Source organism: Phocoena sinus, chromosome 9 (genome assembly GCF_008692025.1).
Source record: "Phocoena sinus isolate mPhoSin1 chromosome 9, mPhoSin1.pri, whole genome shotgun sequence".
Taxonomy (NCBI): domain Eukaryota; kingdom Metazoa; phylum Chordata; class Mammalia; order Artiodactyla; family Phocoenidae; genus Phocoena; species Phocoena sinus.
The window spans coordinates 56,032,956-56,051,249 of record NC_045771.1 but is presented as its reverse complement, the minus strand read 5'-3'; the positions used below and the strand labels follow the sequence as shown (position 1 = coordinate 56,051,249).

The 18,294-nt window shown below is 38.8% G+C and overlaps 1 protein-coding gene across 5 annotated transcripts; it reads left to right on the top strand.

Moving 5' to 3' along the window:
• The first annotated feature begins 9,544 nt into the window (after positions 1 to 9,544).
• MTERF1 (mitochondrial transcription termination factor 1) lies at positions 9,545 to 17,524 on the top strand. 5 transcript variants are annotated; one of them, XM_032643458.1, is made up of 3 exons: positions 9,545 to 9,619; positions 10,184 to 10,246; positions 14,793 to 17,357. In XM_032643458.1, the coding sequence occupies exons 2-3, from the start codon at positions 10,215 to 10,217 to the stop codon at positions 15,979 to 15,981; spliced, it is 1,221 nt and encodes a 406-aa protein (XP_032499349.1). In that variant the 5' UTR covers positions 9,545 to 9,619; positions 10,184 to 10,214; the 3' UTR covers positions 15,982 to 17,357. The 5 variants fall into 5 exon arrangements, with proteins under 5 accessions (XP_032499349.1, XP_032499348.1, XP_032499352.1 ...); XM_032643457.1 differs by having other exon boundaries at positions 9,585 to 9,653; XM_032643460.1 differs by lacking the exons at positions 9,545 to 9,619; positions 10,184 to 10,246 and adding exons at positions 13,163 to 13,213; positions 13,735 to 13,842 and having other exon boundaries at positions 14,793 to 17,524.
• Positions 17,525 to 18,294: the final 770 nt, after the last annotated feature.

Sequence of the window (18,294 nt, the reverse complement as noted above, 5' to 3'; positions counted from 1 at the left end):
CACTACATAATAGAAAAAATTTAATTGCTTTATGTGCTTTAAAATATTTGAGAATTCTCTCTCTTTTTTTGTCTTTTGCTAATGTTCAGAGAGAATCACAGTGTCTGATCAAAATAGAGAACAGATTAAGGCTAAGGTTTATATTTAATGTCAGGAAAAATGAACCTATTTTAGAGCACTTATCTTTAACTAGATAAATATTTGAATTTTAAAAGTATTTTTTCTGAGAATAGTTCTAGACATCACAATAGGAATTGCTTCTTCAGATTGTCATAGTAATTAACTGGGTATAAGGAGTGCTGTGTTATGATACTCTCCTTGGTACTGGGAAAATGATATATAGTAAATTCTCCTGCGCTGAAGAAGAGACTAAGTTCCTCTATGTCACCGATGGCTGGGAAGTCATCAATCTTACCAACAGAAACAGATGTCATTAAAATCTGCCCTCATATTCATTCCTCTCCTTTGTCAAACCTTAAGGACTGTCTCCTGTGACAATGGAAAATCAGACTACTTAGTTAAGGGACTGTCCAGCATGGTGCTAGGTATATTCATGCAGTCCTCAATTTACAGATAAGTTGGGTTCCAAAACTTTGGTACCAGAGTAGAATTTTCAACTAAGACAATGTTACAGATGGTGTTAATGTTCTGAGAAGAATCTATAAAATGAAGTGTTATAAAAATAGTAAAACCCCAAACTGTTGTAAAACAAGTATTAAAGCAGAAAACAACAAACTGATTAAAAATAACTTATGTTGAATGCTGGTTTCTGAAGAAAAGATTTCTTTAGAGGCGAATAAAAAGAATATAGACTCTTGTGAGAACTGTGAAGAGTTTTTATTAGCTCTTTTATGAACTCTAGAGGTTATTCTTCCATTACACCAAAATTCTACTTTAAAATATGTCGCTTCTCTTTTTTTCTGGTTTACATATACCACTGATACTAGTTTTATGCTTAGGCGTGATTACCCTCATGGTGGGGGAGGTAAAAATGGATCAAGGGAGAGGAGAAGATTCTAGAAATAACCAGTTTCAAGTTAAGGAAGGGGGAGAAGAAAGGAAAGGAGATTAAAGATGAGATGTCTCTGGGGAAGAGATTATTAAAAAGTATCACTAACAGAGGTGTATGTAGTGAAATAAAGAGAAAAATCTGGCAGCTTGACATAGGCATGGCTGAGTGATGTTAGGTCAGACAATTTCCTATCCACGCCTGTCACCAAGACACACTGTCTATTCAGGTCAACTTTGTTACAATGGTTTGAGCAGGGGATGGGGGACAGAATGCAGTGGGAAGGTATTAAACACCTACTGTTTTGCCTGCCCAGCAACTGTTTCCCCTTCTTTTACTCCCCATGTTCCTCTGGGGCACAGGCTTAATCACAAGGAACAAACAACAGCCTGTAATTACTGGAACTGGGAGTCCAGGCCACAGTGGGATTAAGCTCTGAGTTGCTGAGCTGCTAGCCTAAGGCTCTTTCAATTTTCCTTGGCTAGGAACAGAATTGGTCCCAGAATCCAGAGTGGGGCTTTATCAGTAGGTGAAAATTAAGCAACTCCAGTTTCAAAGGTACAGCAGTTCTCAATTCTGGCTATACATTAGAATCACTGCTGAGGATTAAAAAAACCAAAACCAAAACTAAACCAAACAAAAAATGAGACCAATGTCTGGATGTCACGTCAAACCAATTAAATCAGAATCCCTGGGGGTGGAGAGCTGGGCTTCAGTATGTTTAAAAAGCTCCCTAAGTGATGCTAATGTGCAGCTAGGATTGAGAACAGCAGATTATTAGGGATACACAGGTGAAAAAGTCAAGTGTCCAGCTCACGGGTAAGGGTGAAGAGACAAGTTCTACAGGCAGCTTTGGTGTAGGGGACACTTTATGCACAGCTGGCTTGCCTAGTGTCAAAGTGAGATTTGAGGGACTCAGAGGGAAGCATGAGGGTACTAACTATTTAGCAGATACAGGAATTAGGAGTGCAGTGAGAAGGCTGGATGGCAGAAAGGTAATCCTTCCCATTCTTTGTTATTTCGCTTAGAGGCAGCCCTAAATTATCTCCTCAGTGATTATTTGACAAGCAGCACCCATTTCCCCTTCCCAATGTCTATCCAAGGTTAGCAGTCATTTAAAATTATCAGAATCTATTCTTTTTGCACTGGTTTGAGTGCTTAAGATAGGAGGAAGAATGAGGCATCTTTGTGTGATCATAAATCTACCACCTCAGTACACGGAGTGCAAACCTCCCACTCAATAGAATCACAGAAGTTTAGGGGAGGAAGGGATCTTCAATATCGTCTGGTTCAACATTTTTCTTTTGGACTGTGAATATCTCCATTAGACTTGTTAAAGGCAGGGAGTGCTTCTTAAGTTTCATTGTTTCTCTGGTGTCCACCGGGTGATGCATAAATATTAAATGACCAACTGAAAGAAATAAGGTTCAGATGAGGAAGCTGAGTTGCACAGTCAGTAAATTAGTTCAATCATTTATTCATTGATTTATTCACTTAATACCAGGCAGAAAGCTTTAGATATCTATGAGAATGAATGTACAGTGCAGAGACTATAGTTAATAATACTGTATTGTATACTTGAAATTTGCTAAGAAAGTAGAACTTGGGAGATGATTACATTATAACGGTAAAGCCCTCACAAATGGGATTAGTGCCCTTATAAAAGAGACCCCAGAGAGCTCTCTTGTTCCTTTCCACCATGTAAAGACATAGGAAAAGACAGCCGTCTACCAGGAAGGGTCCTCACCAGATACTGAATCTGCTGGCACCTTGATCTTGGACCCCCAGCCTCCAGGACTGTGAGAAATGTTTGTTGTTGTTGTTTTTTTTTTATGTTTGTTGTTTTAAACCACCCAGTCTATGGTATTTGCTATAGCAGCCCTACTGGACTAAAACAGTGACTAACAAGTGGAGATAGAGAGCAGAGGAGCAAGCAAAGGATCAGAGGCAAGGACGTGCAATGTCATGTTTGGGAAACTGAGACTAGGTGGTATTAGAAAACAATGCCAACAACAAGGTCCTATTATATAGCACAGGGAACTATATTCAATATCCTATAAGAAACTGTATGGAAAAGAAAAAAAAAGAAAACAGTGCCAACAACTAACTCCTGTCTCTGGACTTTTTGCTATGTAAGACACCATTGACTAGTGATTCTTTACTTGCAGCTAAATACAATCCTGATAGAGTACTCTACATATCTGTGTTAAATGAATGAATAGATGAACGAGAAGAGGATTGGAATGGAGGATCAAAGATCTCAATTCCAGTTCTGGCTTTACAACTACAGTAGTGGGCAGAGATGTTTTGTTTTGTTTACTTAAAAAGAGGTTATTATAGTAATAATAAGGGGAACAAGGGTTAGCAAGATGAACAAAAACAATAACAAAAATCATCTAAAAATAACTCTGGTAGGCTGCTACTTGATATGGATGTCCTCATGGCCTCTCTTCCAGATACCATTGTGGGAGTCTCTTCTAGTTCTTGACTTCTGTCTCTGTTTCTCCAAACCCTTTTACCCAGCACACCAAAACACTTGACTTTAGCATGAAGTTACCTGCCTGAGCATCACTTCCAGGTGTGGTGTGATTCTCAGCTGGACAGAGATGTTTTTGTCTGTCCAATTTCCCTTTCTTCATTCTAGCAATAGTAACCCTTCTTTTCCTTTGAGAAATTGCATCTCCCCTACTCCAAATGGTTCTGTTGGGACTGCCCATCACATTACATCCTGCCATGCTTACTCTTGCCCTGAAATGATTGGGTGGTCAAACGACTCAAAGAAAGCCAGTCAGAGTCCTTATTTTGGATTTTACATTCAAGACTAAGAGGATTTCTCTCTTTTCCCTTGAGTTACCAGCTAAAAGGATGTAACCTTGGAGATACTTGCAGCCATGTGTCTTGCCCCATAGAAGAGCCTGAGAGAACCATACCTACATACAGAGAGAAGATAAGATGCAGAGAGAGAGCTGTGGACCTAATTTAATTTCTGGATATAGTCATGCCTGAGGAAATCTCTGCCCCTCTTATTCCCATGTTATAAGATAATCCCCTCTTTTTTTGCTTGAATTAGTTTGAGTTGTATTTCTGTCACAAGTGAAAGAATTCTGTGTAATACAGTCACTAACTAGCAACATTACTTGTTAGATAAGTCATTTTTACCATTTTAGGCCTCAGTTTCCTTATCTATAAGTAAGGGGGTTGGACAAGATAATCACTGATATTCCTTCAAGCTCAGCTTCCATTTTTCACACTTCTATAAAAACTGAATAGTTTGAGCTAAAACATGCTCACCTGAATCCTTGGCCTTTATTTTTCAAGGGAAAAAATCATCCATAAAGGAAAATTCCCATACCAGGCTGAAACCTACTTTCCTTTCTTCATATCACCCCTTAAGTTAGATCACAGCAGAACCTTAAGAAATGTCTTCCCAAAATGGAATGCAGTCATTCAAAAATGGTAAGATTACTCTGTTGTTTAGTATATGATAATGGTGGCATTTCAAAGCAGTGGGCAAAGAAAGTATTATTCATTAAATGACGCTGGAATAATTGGCTAGCAATTTGAAAAAGAAACAACTGAATCTCTACCATGTTTTCTATTCCCAAATAAGATCCAGATAATTCAAGGATTTAAACGAAAAACAAGAAAAACAGTAACTTTCTGAAAGAAAACATGGGTGACTGTTCTTTATAAAAAAGAGATGGAAAAGGACATTTTAAGTGTGACAAGTTAAGTATAAACTTGAATATAGTATAGGCCTGGAGTTAGGAGGACAGGTTCTGGAAGCTACCACCCAGGTTGAAATCCTGGTTCCATACACATATTATCTTTATGATCTTGAAAAAGTCACTTAATCTATCTAAGTCTCAACTTCCTCATCTGCAAAACTATAATACCTACCTCATAGAACTGAATAAGAAAAATAATGTTATCTATAAGAATATTCTGGAAGAATATAAACCAAAAGGACATAAATAAAATGTGAATAGTGATTATTTCTAGGTGATGGAATTATGGGTGAATTTTTGCCCCCCCTTTTAAATTTCTATAGAAAAATATTTCTATTTTTGTATTTTCTATGGTGAATTAAAATATTTCTCTCTGAGTGTCAGCATAGCAATTATGATCATAGACTCTGGTGCTGGACTATTTAGTTTCCAATCACTTACTAGCTGTGTGAGCTTGGGCAAGTTACTTAGCCTCTACCTCAGTTTCCTCTTCTGTAAAATGGAGATAATATTATTTCTACCATAGAATTAAATCAATTAATATAGGTGAAGTGATTAGACTAGTACCTGGTAGATACCTGTTACATGAATGTTTTCAAATACTATTAATATTTTTCTCTTTTGAGTCCTTTCTCTCAAAATTCCTATTCTTTGGATGTCTTTAAGTCAACAAACTATGTTACAGATATATGTGAGTAGCTCATTATAGTTTAATGCAGGTGTGGGCAGACTATGGCCAGTGGCCAGGCTGCCCTTGAGCTAAGAACAGTTTTTACATTTTTAAAGAGTTGTAAAAAAAGAAAGACAAAAAAAAGACTGTGTAACAGAGATAGTATGTGGCCCACAAAGCCTAAAATATTTACCATCTGGCCCTTTATAGAAAAAGTTTGCTGACTGTTGGCTTAATTTGTTTTCCCTTTCAAATATGTTTCTGATTTAAAATCACCATGCTATAAATACCAAGGAATAAATCTCTAAAGGTGGAATTTCAAGATACACTGTAAACAGGAAGGGAGATAATTTTGGAAAAGGCAGATTGTATTCCATCTTGTGAATATTTGCTCCCCTGCTCTGTGGTAAGATAACATTTTCTACCAGTAATTAAGAACTGCTTCATAGTAACGGAAGGCAGGGTAACATAGGATCAAACAACCCAAAAGGTACTTAAACTCACCAGACTGAATGGAGGAGTCTCAAGTATAATGGCGTTTCTCTTAGCCAACTCTATCCTGCTGATGGTGGCAGTCTAACTACCATGAGAATCCAGGATCATATCAGGTCTGGAATCGGCAAATTTGCCAGGCTAAGTATCCAGTTCCTTGCTACAGACCCTTGTGGTAATAAGCCTGGAAGTAGGAAAGCTGACTCAGGACGTCTTTCTAGACCCCAGTTAGGCACATTTCAGAGAAAGAAAGTTGCCAGCAGGAAACTCTTCATAAATCTAAGGTTATTAAAAACAATTGTTCTCAAAAGGGGGAAATTAAGCTAGCTCTTTTATTTGTTTGCAAACAGAAAGAATATTAACCACTTGTGACTATCTGAGTAGCTTTACTCAGCCTTAACCAATTCGTAGCTTTTCCATTTGTTTTCATGCAAACCAAACGGCCAGGCAAGAGAATGGAGGAAGAGAGTTCTGGGTAGAGACCTGATGCTCCTCTGAAGGCCCTAAAGTGAGACTTGTAGGAAGCTGGCACTCTGTCTAGGAAGTTGACGGGGTGTGGGTGATCCATTTGTCCACTGAGTCCAGGACTCTGTAGGTGTTGTTTTATTGAATAGGGGGTGGGGGAATGGAGGAACTTCCTTTCTGACCTTAATTGGGTCTTCTGAGATTCAAACATGAGTGGTCAACCAAAGGCTTGTGGTTTGCTGGAAGTCTATTTACATGAAAAACTAAGGACATTTCCTGGGCAGAGCTGGTCAGGCAAGTACCTTTGGCACAGTAAAAAAACAAAAACAAGAACAAAGAAACAACCTTAGTTATAAAAAGGCAGAGGTGAGTATAGCACAGATACTATATTTGTTCTTGACTTTCAGCCCATCCCCTGAGTGTCTAAGTCCAATTTGAGGAAGGAGGGCTCCAGAGTCTATCCAGAGTCTATCCTTTCCCTGAAATAGACTTTCAAATAAAAAGGGGGTTGGGGAAGGAGAGGTCCAATTCAATTTAGCAACTTTGTCTTTCCACAAGTAAGGTCATTTAAAAATACATATACCATCCAATATCACCATGGTTTCAGAAAAGAAAGAGAATTGTAAAAGAGATATATGACAATATAAATTCGACTTAAAAACTGAGTTACTTTAGCCTTTATTAAAAATCCAGAAAGATGAAAACTTTAGAACAGCTTCTAGGAAAAATTCTCTACCATGCTGCTACTACTTCATCTCATTCCTTTTCCTCTTTGTTCCTTCATCATCGCTTACTCCCTGCCACTGATCTTCTCCCACACACAGCCCCCCAGTGTTTCTAACCACACTTTCTTTTTCTTAATTACATCATTTTAGTAGGGCCTTGGGTCAGCTATGGTCTTGGGAAAGCATGTAGATGAGCAGATACTCAGGCTGAGTGAGACCTATCCTGGAAATAACATCCCAGGAGGGATAATATTATCCCAGGAGGGCAGGGCCTTGTCTTGTTTTCCACTATATCCCCCCCATCCTGAAAATAGTGGTGGCAGGCAGGATATAGCGAATAATGAATAAAATACAGGCAAGGTATATACAGGTTCCATTCTAACACACCACCAACGACAACCAAGTAATAGTCCTTGGTCTTATTGAAGGTAATGACAACATTTCACAAATCATTAATGATTAAACCTCTGCAGAAATATGAGAAGGAAAAATGAATCAATAATACACCATTCTAGGGCTTCTCTGGTGGCACAGTGGTTGAGAGTCCGCCTGACGATGCAGGGGACACGGGTTCGTGCCCTGGTCCGGGAAGATCCCATATGCCATGGAGCGGCTGGGCCTGTAAGCCATGGCCGCTGAGCCTGCGCGTCCGGAGCCTGTGCTCCGCAACGCGAGAGGCCACAGCAGTGAGAGGCCCGCATACCGCAAAAAAAAAAAAAAAAAAAAATACACCGTTCTAATCCAACCATTATTATACTTTTCTTATTCACTGTTTTATAATATGTATTTAAAATATATTTGTAATCAGAAAATTTGGGATAGGAAATATGGAACTTATTTTCAAAAGAACCAATCTCCTTTGCCTACATGACATCACAAATAACAAACAGTGAGGTTGCTTAAGTAAGTCTGAAAGAACCTTTGATAATCTATGTCAATACAACAAAGCATGTGGTATAAATCACAGAAAACTTACTGGTCAAGGAGTCATAAGACGTGTATTCTCTTGCTGGCTTCTACTCTAAGGATTTCAATGTCTCATCTGTAAAAGGAGGACTGAGGCTCCATAATCCTAAATGTACTCTTAAAGTCTGAAGTTTACTGATTCCTAAAAAAGATTTTATTGTTTTACATTCTGATTGTAAGGCAGTTTGTAGATATAATATTTATATGCTTATATACATAAATTTATATATTTATATATAATAGTAAATATTAACTGGGATATATGAGCTCCTTCCATGCAGAAATAGATTTTAGAAACTCACATAAAGAGACCATTTCTAATTTTTCCAGACAATTTTTTTTAACCTGGAGGAACTGGAGTAAATCATTTCACTTAAAAGATAGATTATTAGTAAAGTCTCAAAGGTAAATCTTTATCCTTATAAACCAACAAAATAGAACGTTAATTCAAAACAAAGTGACGACAACAAACCAGCTAGGAGTCAGCTAAGGGACAGAGTGAGGATAAAACGTTAATTGGTTCATTGGTGCAGAAATGGGATGAAGAAAATTCTACCACTATGCTCCTACATAGAAGAGGGCAATGCAAGAAATTCTTCCTTGTACTAGAATTCAGGATCAACCGTCTCCCCATCTCTCTGTTTTTCCAAGGACTAAACTACCACTTCCTCCAGAAGATAAGCGGCAACCTGATGATTATTTCATTAATCTCTGTATAAGCCTTCTTTTGGGGACTGAGGGGACCACGAAGGTTTAAGGTGACACCCCCAGAGGTGACAAAAACGCACTGGATGAGGAGATTGTTTGTACTGAAACTTTTATTTACTTATTATTATTTTTTAATTTTTTGGCCGCGCCCTGGGGCACGCCGGATCCTAGTTCCCCCACCAGGGATGGAAGCCATGCCCCCTGCATTGGGAGCGCAGAGTCTTAACCACAGGACTGCCAGGGAAGTCCCAAAACTTTGATTTAAATAGCACAAATTCGTCACAATTTCAAAAGAACCAGAAGTAATTTGTATTGTAAGCACTTAAATCGAAGAACACTAGAATTGCTTCCCGTCCTGAAGGCTGACTGAATTCGGACTAGCAGCCACACTTCAGGATTTACCAGGTAGTTCAAAAACGAAAACCTGGAGCTGTTCACACGCGTTTTCCTGCACCAAACGCGGAGGTGTTCATCCACGCCATGTTAATCACATTAATAAGCGTAATCATCCTATCAGGCTGCAAACTTCACGTATATAACAGTGACTTTCCCACCGCGTGTCGCCTGCAGGAAACGGATCCCTGCAGCGACTCTGGGCCTTTGGCCGGGTCTTGGGAAAGCTCCGAGTCCCGCCCCGCCCTCCAAAATCAGACCTGAAGACCGGTTCCCCGCGCTCACCGCGGTCTCCTGCTGCCCTCTGCCGGGGCCCTAGCGTCAGGCTATGGAAGGCGGCCGCGTGGCCGCCGGGGGGCGCCAGGAGGGTGACGTCACCTCTGTGCGCGGCCCCTCGCCGGAAGTTATTCCTGTCCACTTCCGTTCTTCTGTTCTTCTCCAGACCCCAGAAGGGAAAGTAAAGGTATCTCTAGCGCCCAGTTATAGTCCAAGTTAAGGTCGGTGACTCGCTGCCGGCGGGCGTTGTCTTTTTAGAAGCGGGTCTGGGTGACTGTGATGTGTAACGGAGTCCCGTTCCCGTGCAGCCCCTTGTAGAGTTTCTTTGTGGGAGGAAGAGGGATGGAAGAACCCGTGGAAATACCCGTGGAATTTTTGAGTTAAAGACTCAACTGGGTTCGAACCTTGCTTCAACGAGCTGAGTCAAGCTAGTGAGGGAGCTCGGCGCTTTTTCTGATTTTGTAATTTTAGGAATGATGCCGACCTTTTAAGTTGTGGATGTTAAGATAATGTGTGTGAAGCACTTAGTTCTGGTTTTACAAATTATACTCTGATTCTGCCGCCTTTACCTCTTATACTCGGGCTTGTACTTGCCATTTTCTTCTCAGTATCTCTGAGAGATGCCTAGTATATAAGAGGTTATGCATCTCACGAGAACATTATGCAGCGTTAGCTGAAATTGAGCTCCTTATTCTGTATTACAAGTCCTGACGTTATTTTATCCCCGCCCCTTTTATTTTTCCATTTCTAGGAAACAGCTATTTTTCAGCTTTTCTGGAGGAATGCAAAGTTCTCTTTCCTTAAGACAAATGAGGTGAGAAGTTCATTGCTGTAAATATCTCCAAACTTAGCTCGTTTTGTCAAAAGAAGACTAACTGGAATGTAGAAGCCTGGAACCAGTGATTACCCATTTCCATTAAAAGCCTCTTTGTCCGGGGAATTGTGGAGCAGAGGGGCTCATAAATCTTCCTTTATTCCTTAGACCTCACAAGTTACAGGTACAGAGATTTTCAGTGTATTTGCTAATTTTGACCTTTAGCTCTTGGAATAGTGGCTTTGGTAATTAAAAACGGCAATTTGAGAGACAGATGGAAATAAGTTATGGAATATTAATTAGTTTTGAAATTCGTAGATTGAGGCAGTTGGTACTTCTTGCATTAGGCTGCTTAAATATTTATTCACCACGCTAGATGTAATAGTATTTTGAATGGAGATTGGATGCTAAAGGAGTAAAATAAATTGATATTCATCAGGCTTAACTTTTTTTGTGTTGAAAACTGAAAAATAACATTCTGTTTTTTCCTCTCTCTGTATATATTAATGTCCCCTCCCCCCTTTTTATTTAAGTGGTATTATCCTAGCCATTGTACTGTTAAGCAGGTTGCCACTTAGAATGTCTTGGACATCTTTCTCTTGTGTTAGATCTGCCTCATCAAAAAAAAATTTTTTTTTAATTTATTTATTTTTGGCTGTGTTGGGTCTTCGTTTCTGTGCGAGGGCTTTCTCTAGTTGCGGCGAGCGGGGGCCACTCTTCATCGCGGTGTGCCGACCTCTCACTGTCGCGGCCTCTCGTTGCAGAGCACAGGCTCCAGACGCGCAGGCTCAGTAGTTGTGGCTCACGGACCTAGTTGCTCCGCGGCATGTGCGATCTTCCCAGACCAGGGCTCGAACCCTTGTCCCCTGCATTGGCAGGCAGATTCTCAACCACTGTGCCATCAGGGAAGTCCCTGCCTCATTTTTAAAAGGAGGCTGTGTAGTATTATATTGTATACATGTACCACTATTTATTAATCATTCTACTATTGGTGGCCAGTTGGGTTCCTTCTTTTTTGCTGTAGCAAGTAATATTATAATGGTCATCCTTTTTTTTTTTTTTAAAATAACAAATGTGTATTCTTGTCCTGTATTTCCTTTGGATAATCTCCAAGAAGGAGAAATGCTGGGTTGAAAGATATGATGGATGGTACCAAATTCCTCAACAACAGTAATATTTGAGAATTCCCCCCATTTCTTCATATGTTTACCAGCTGTTGATACTAGTTACCATTGTTTTTAGGCTTAGCTAAGACTGTTCATACCATTTTGGGGGGGTCAATTTATTGCATTTATAGTATTGTAATCAAAACCAAATTTTTGTTGCTAGTTCTAAGTCCAGTTCAGCTCTTTTTTCCCCTATGTAAATAGAACACTTAGTTTTAGACTCTTAGTAACAAATTACTATAAAACAAATGATTCACTTCAACTTCAAGTATTTCTTAAGTTAAAGATTTGTGGTAAGATACTGTTTGAATGGGATCTTGTACTGTGGATAGACATTAGGAGGATAGGCCTTTCTGAAAGACAGAACAGCTTAAAAAAAGGCAGGGAGACAAGAATGGTCAAGGATGTTTAGGACCCGAGATTTGAGAGCAATGGTGCTTTGTTGTGAGGTTGTAGAATAGAATAGATAGCTAGAAAGGTCAATCTGAAGATTTTACCTTCTAGGGGACAGCTACAGAGGTCAGGGAATCAGGGAATGAGGGACGTGATCACATCTTTGTTTTACAGGTGTACTGTGGTGGCAGTTTTGAGTGACTGATGTTAGAGAAGCAAGTTAAGTGGCTGTTATAGTCTGAGAGAATAGCAAAGAGTAGAGAGATTGGATTTCAGAGGTACTGAAGAAGCTGAATCTACATGATTTAATGACTGGGGTTGAGGAAGAGAAAAAAACCCAAAGCTTACTTTCAGATTTTTTTTTTTTATCATGAGTGATTACCGAGTAATAGTGATTTCATTAATTAGAGGAGGGCTGGTTTTGGGGCTGGGAAGGATGCTCAGTTTGGTTTTGGACATTAAGTTGTGTGAAAGATATTTCCATGGAGAATTAACTATACACAAAGACAAAATCCCCCTATGACAGATTCAGGAGAAACCTTAATTTATTCCTCTTTTGTTAAGATATTTGGCATATATTTTTACTTTTAGTTTTTCATCAGTAGAATTTCTTTTGAATTTTCTGTGACTCGTTCAGCCCTGTTTCTCAAGAGTAGAGTGTAGTCTAGAGTAGTAGTCATAGACATTTTTGAACATGTACAATCTTAATAAAAAGGTTTATAAATGTACCTCCAATATAGGTATATTTATTTACTAATTAGTTATATACATGTTTTATAGTACTATTGTATACATTTTTACATTATGAAACATGTAAAAAGTAGAAATTTTAAAAGGCCAAGACAAACATAAATTGGAGTTTTACTGTTTTCTACCTGCGTCCCGTTGGATAATCCCTCACCCCTCTCTGGAAAGCACTGGTTTTATCTACAGCTGTCAGTGTTCTGTCCCATTATCCAGTAGAGGTCACCCTGAGCATCTGGAAGAGAGCAGGTTGTTGAGCAGGGCAAGGTAAAGCCTTCATTCTTTAGTTAGGAGGATCTTATTTTTAAGTTCCTATCTTCATGCATTTTTGGAAGAGTATGTAGTTATAGAGTAGTATGTGGTATTATGGAGACATGAAGAATAATGAACTCAAGAGTATAGGGCAATCTAAAATGTGCTTTTGCTGTTTGATGTTTACTTTGTGAGTGTTCTGCGTTTTGTTTGAATGTTATTTGAATCTATAGTTTTGGAATCTTTTGTTAATTCTTTGATGATTGGTGGATTATCTGAGTTACAGGAATGTTCCCAGCCTGTAGGCTTAATCCAAGTTCTTGTTAGATTGTAGTAATTAAAAGGACAGACACAGAGGAGCTTTTCTTATATGGATCTTGAAAGCAGTGTCTCAAGCCCAGAGATATTAGTGGTGAGTTGGAACCATTTATCTCTATTTTCTATTTTATGCTTAATTAGCAGAGAGGAGAAAGGAAATGCCTCTTTTAAGTGATAAGAGCCTGTTGTAAGTAATTAGGAATCAAGAACTAAGTTTGTCACAGCTGTATAGTCTGAAAAGGAGAAAGTACAGTTAAAAAAGTATTATGTGTTGTTGTATGACTGAGACCACAAACAACTTAGGAACATAAACCATCTGACAAGCTGGATAACAGAAGAAAACTTTTCTGTTAATTTTCTCGTAAAATATTTCCTATAAATAGAGTGCTTGTTTTAGTAGGGACCTATGATTATTATCATGTATAAGTTCATCCATTTTATGCCCTATTTCTAAATGATCAGGAAAATGAGTTATCAAGGTTTTAGTCACTTGATCAAAGTTACATGTGCTGTGACACAGATGCAGAGAGCCCTGAGTTAGTCTTTTATAAAATGGTGGTGAGGAGAATGGCAAAAGTAACTTTTAAAATGTTTACATCCCATCTCTCTATATAGTTCCACATGCGGTGGACTGTGTGTATGAAATATGCCAGCTAGATCATTATGAAGATGAAAATTGGTTTGGAGTTGTTGGGTTAACCCAAGAACCAAGGGGACGTTAAGGTAAATTGAGTGACATGGAGACTGGAATCAGGAGCTATGTAAGATAAGAATTAAGGTTCTAATGATAGCATGGGTTTAACGAGTACCATGAATCTAGAAAAAGGTGTTTAAGGTGGAAATTAGGTAGTATGAAGTGTTGGTTTTCAGGGCTAGATTTAGAGGTTTAAAAAAAAATTTTTTTTTTTTGGCTGTGTTGGGTCTTCCTTGTTGTGCGCGGGCTTTCTCTAGTTGTGGCGGGTGGGGGCTACTCTTCGTTTCGTTGTGCAGGCTTCTCATTGTGGTGGCTTCTCTTGTTGTGGAGCACGGGCTGTAGAGCCCAGGCTCAGTAGTTGTGGTGCATGCGCTTAGTTGCTCCGCGGCATGTGGGATCTATCCCAGACCAGGGGTAGAACCCGTGTTCCCTGCGTTGGCAGGCGGATTCTTAAACACTGTGCCACCAGGGAAGTCCCCTAGATTTAGAGTTTGATAACCAGGAAGTGAGAACAGAGGCAAAGAAGTCTGGTATCTATGGGCAGAGGCAAGGCCAAAGATCTAGTAAGTTAGAAGACAAGGCAGAATTGAAAGCATCAGTTAGTAGGAATAAGCCAAAGGTTTGGTAACCAGGAAGATAAAGCAGAGATGGAGAGGGGCAACTGGTTTTGGGTAGCCAAGGCAGGCAAGGCCAAATAAAAAGAGGAAGGTAAAGGCAGGAATAATTCTGGAGCAGTGATGATGCTGTACTGCTTTTCTTTATGTTAAGAATAGAACTGGCCCCTGACCCACAGATAATCAGAAGCAGTGAGCTAGGGAGTGGGAGTGTGGTGGTGGGATTGTTACCACAGCACCAGGAGAGCTGGATCCCTAGGTGTTTTCTTACAGAAATGACCATGATACTTACAGGGTCATAATATGGTCTTTTATCTCTTTAACATGTGTGTTTGTATAATATTATTATATGTTGTTTTATACAGCATTCCAAAAGGTTTGGGCTACCTGACCATTATGGCACCAAGAAACCTCTTGTATATGAGAAGTAACTTTCTTTTTGGTTCAAGATGTTGGATGATCCGATTTTCAGCAGAAGTCCTCTTGAAATCAGTTTCATTTAGGCTTTTCAGTATGAAATGTGATAATGCAGACAGTGAACCTTTGGAAAGTGAAGAACTGCTGAATAACTTACTTACTATGGGAGTAGATGTTGACATGGCAAAGAAACGACAGCCTGGAGTTTTTAATAGGAGAGGTACTAATGAGCAGAACCTGAAGACATTCCTTCTGTCTAAAGGAGCTAGCAAAGAAGTGATTGCTAGCATCATATCAAGATATCCACGAGCCATGACACGCACACCTGAAAGTCTTTCATATCGGTGGGATCTGTGGAGAAGAATTGTGACATCAGACCTTGAAATTGTAGCTATTTTGGAACGTTCTCCTGAATCCTTTTTTCGGTCCAGTAACAACCTAAACTTAGAGAAAAATATAGAGTTCCTCTACTCAGTTGGATTGACCCATAAATGCCTTTGTCGATTGTTGACCAGTGCCCCGCGTACCTTCTCCAATAGTCTCGAGCTGAATAAACAGATGGTTGAATTTTTGCGAGAAGTCTGTTTGTCTTTGGGTCACAATGATCCCACAGGTTTTGTCAGGAAGATAATTTTTAAAAACCCTTTCATCTTAATTCAGAGCACCAAACGGGTAAAAACTAATATTGAATTTTTACAGTCAGCTTTCAACTTGAACAATGAACAGCTGCTTGTTTTGATACATGGTCCAGGAGCTAAAATCCTAGACCTTTCCAATGATTGTATGAGAAGAAACTACACAAATATCAAAGAAAGACTGTTTTCTCTTGGGTGTACTACAGAAGAGATTCGGAAGTTTGTTTTAAGCTGTCCAGATGTGATCTTCTTGGGAGAGAAAAAGTTTAGTGATAAAATAGACTGCCTCATAGAAGAAAAAATTAGCATTTCACAAATAATTGAAAATCCTCGGATTTTGGACTCAAGCATAAGCACTTTAAAAAGTCGAATCAAAGAATTGGTAAATGCTGGCTATAACTTGAGTACATCAAACATCAGTCTTCTGTCTTGGAGTCAAAAAAGATATAACGCTAAATTGAAAAAGTTAAACACTGGACAGAATGTTGTTCTGGGGAATTAAGCAGAAGTCAGTCTTACAATGTAGTGACATAATTTCGTTTTGAATTTGGACCTTTCAAAAAGGAGGTTTGTTTTCTTAACCACATATATAATGTTTCTTTGGATACTTTAGTTTAAAGGTTCATAAAAACTCATGGTCATTATGCCCTGGTATACTCTTCCCAGCTACCTTTTCTGTAGTTTGAATTAGTACAACACCCAATTTTATGATATAGGCTGTGGCTTTTGTATGAATGGTAGTTGCTGAGTGCTATGGCAGAACAAGGTGTAAAAAGAAAGTACAAAATAAGCTTTTTTGGTTTCTGTTCAGATTTGAAAATTGACATTCATTTAGATAGTTCTATTTCCTATCATGGTTTTGAATGGCAACCTATTTCTCCTATTATTCCATGTATCTAATTATGGTTCATCTTCAAAATAGAATGTCAGTAAGAATATGACAACAAAAAGGAGGAATTTTTCATCCCAAATTCTACGTACTCTATTTAAACCATTAGTATGCCCCACCACTCCTCCAGTTTAGGCTCAATTTACTATGGGTATATCCTGATTTCTTTGAACATAAGGGCAACTGTGATAGGCAGAATAATGGTTACCCAAAGATATCAATGTCTTAATTCCCAGAACCTGTGGATATGTTTCGTTACATTATAAAAGGACTTTGCAGATGTGATTAAGTTAAGGACCTTAATTTGAGGTCCTGAGTTGGGGAGGTTATCCCAGATTATCTGGGTGGGCCCAGTATAATCATAAGGGTCCTTAAAAGTGGAAGAGGGAGGTAAAAGAAGAGGTCAGAGTGATGCAATGTAAGAAGGACTTGACCCACTTTTACTGGCTTTGAAGGAGGAAGGGGACATGAACCAAGGAATGCAGGAAGGGGACATGAACCAATGGAAAAGGCAAAGAAGCATTCCTCACTAGCACCTCAGAAAGGAACGCAGCCGTGCTGAGACCTTGAATTTAGCCCAGTGAGACCCATGTCAGACTTCAGACCTACAGAACCAAAAGATAATAAACTGGTGTTGTTTTAAGCCACTGAGTTTGTGATAATTTGTTACAGCAGCAAACAGACTAATATAACAACTAAATAGATGATTAGTTGCATTTTAGGTGAAGAAGTGTACGTTTAGTTTAGTATATATCTGTATTTCTTCCTCTTATACTTTCTTTATCCACCTATCTTTCTGGAATGGCTAATAAGTTAGTGTTTGTAGTTTCCTCTAAATGTATGTATAAAAAACTAAATGTAAGAATAAAATCTAAATAAAGGAATACTTTTGCCTAATGAGTGTAGTTTAAAGAAATAATGATGGTTTCTGTATATTTATATTTTGTTGGTGTTTCTGTTAATACAAAGAACCAAGAATTTTTAGAGGCGCTGACTTAAAAAATGACAAACAGATGACATCTGTATCTTGAAGACATTCACAGTCTAGCTCTGACATAAACTGAAAGAGAAGGAACAAATTATATGAGCTTAATTACTTTTAATTGCTTTCCAGAGACATTTGTTTTCTAGATGTGGATTTTGAATTAAGTAACAATGACGCTAACCTTTTAAGCCTTTTTTTTCCTTTTATTGAAGTACATATAGTTGATTTACAGTATTATGTTTCAGGTGTACGGCATAGTGATTCAGTATTGTTTTTGCAGATTATACTCCATTATAGGTATATATAAGATAGGTACACACCCCCCGCGCCCCCCAAGATAATGGGTATAATTCCCTGTGTTAAGCCTTATTTCTTATCATTGATGCCTCACAAAAACTTACTCCCACCAGTGATAGAAACCAAATGCCTGTTTTTTCAAGGCCATTTGTATGTCAGTGATCTCTTATATTTCCAATAAAGTATTTGATGACAAGCATGGCATAATTTAGAAAGCACGGACTGTATAGAGACATTTCTTTAGAGTAGTATATCTGGGTACTGTTCCTGACCAGCTCTGTAACTTTGTGTAAATAATTTTACTGAACTTGTTTTCTCATCTGTAAGATGAAAAATTGAACTCACAGAGTTGTTAAGAATCAGATGATATAGGGTCTCTAAGGTTTCTTGCACATAGTAACTTTTCAATGGTAGCCATAATAAATACAGTAGTATTTTTAACAACAGCTTTATCAATGTATAATTCATATACCATACAATTCAATTTAAAGTATGCAATTCAATTTTTTAAAATACTCATATTGGGGCTTCCCTGGTGGCGCAGTGGTTGAGAGTCCACCTGCCGATGCAGGGAACACGGGTTCGTGCCCCGGTTCGGGAAGATCCCACGTGCCGCGGAGCGGCTGGGCCCGTGAGCCATGGCT

Excerpts from the sequence above, each read along its gene's own strand:
- MTERF1 (XM_032643458.1), top strand. The coding sequence starts at position 10,215 with ATGCAAAGTTCTCTTTCCTTAAGACAAATGAG. Across the intron at positions 10,247-14,792 it reads CTTTCCTTAAGACAAATGAG|CATTCCAAAAGGTTTGGGCT; the intron begins GTGAGAAGTTCA and ends TGTTTTATACAG.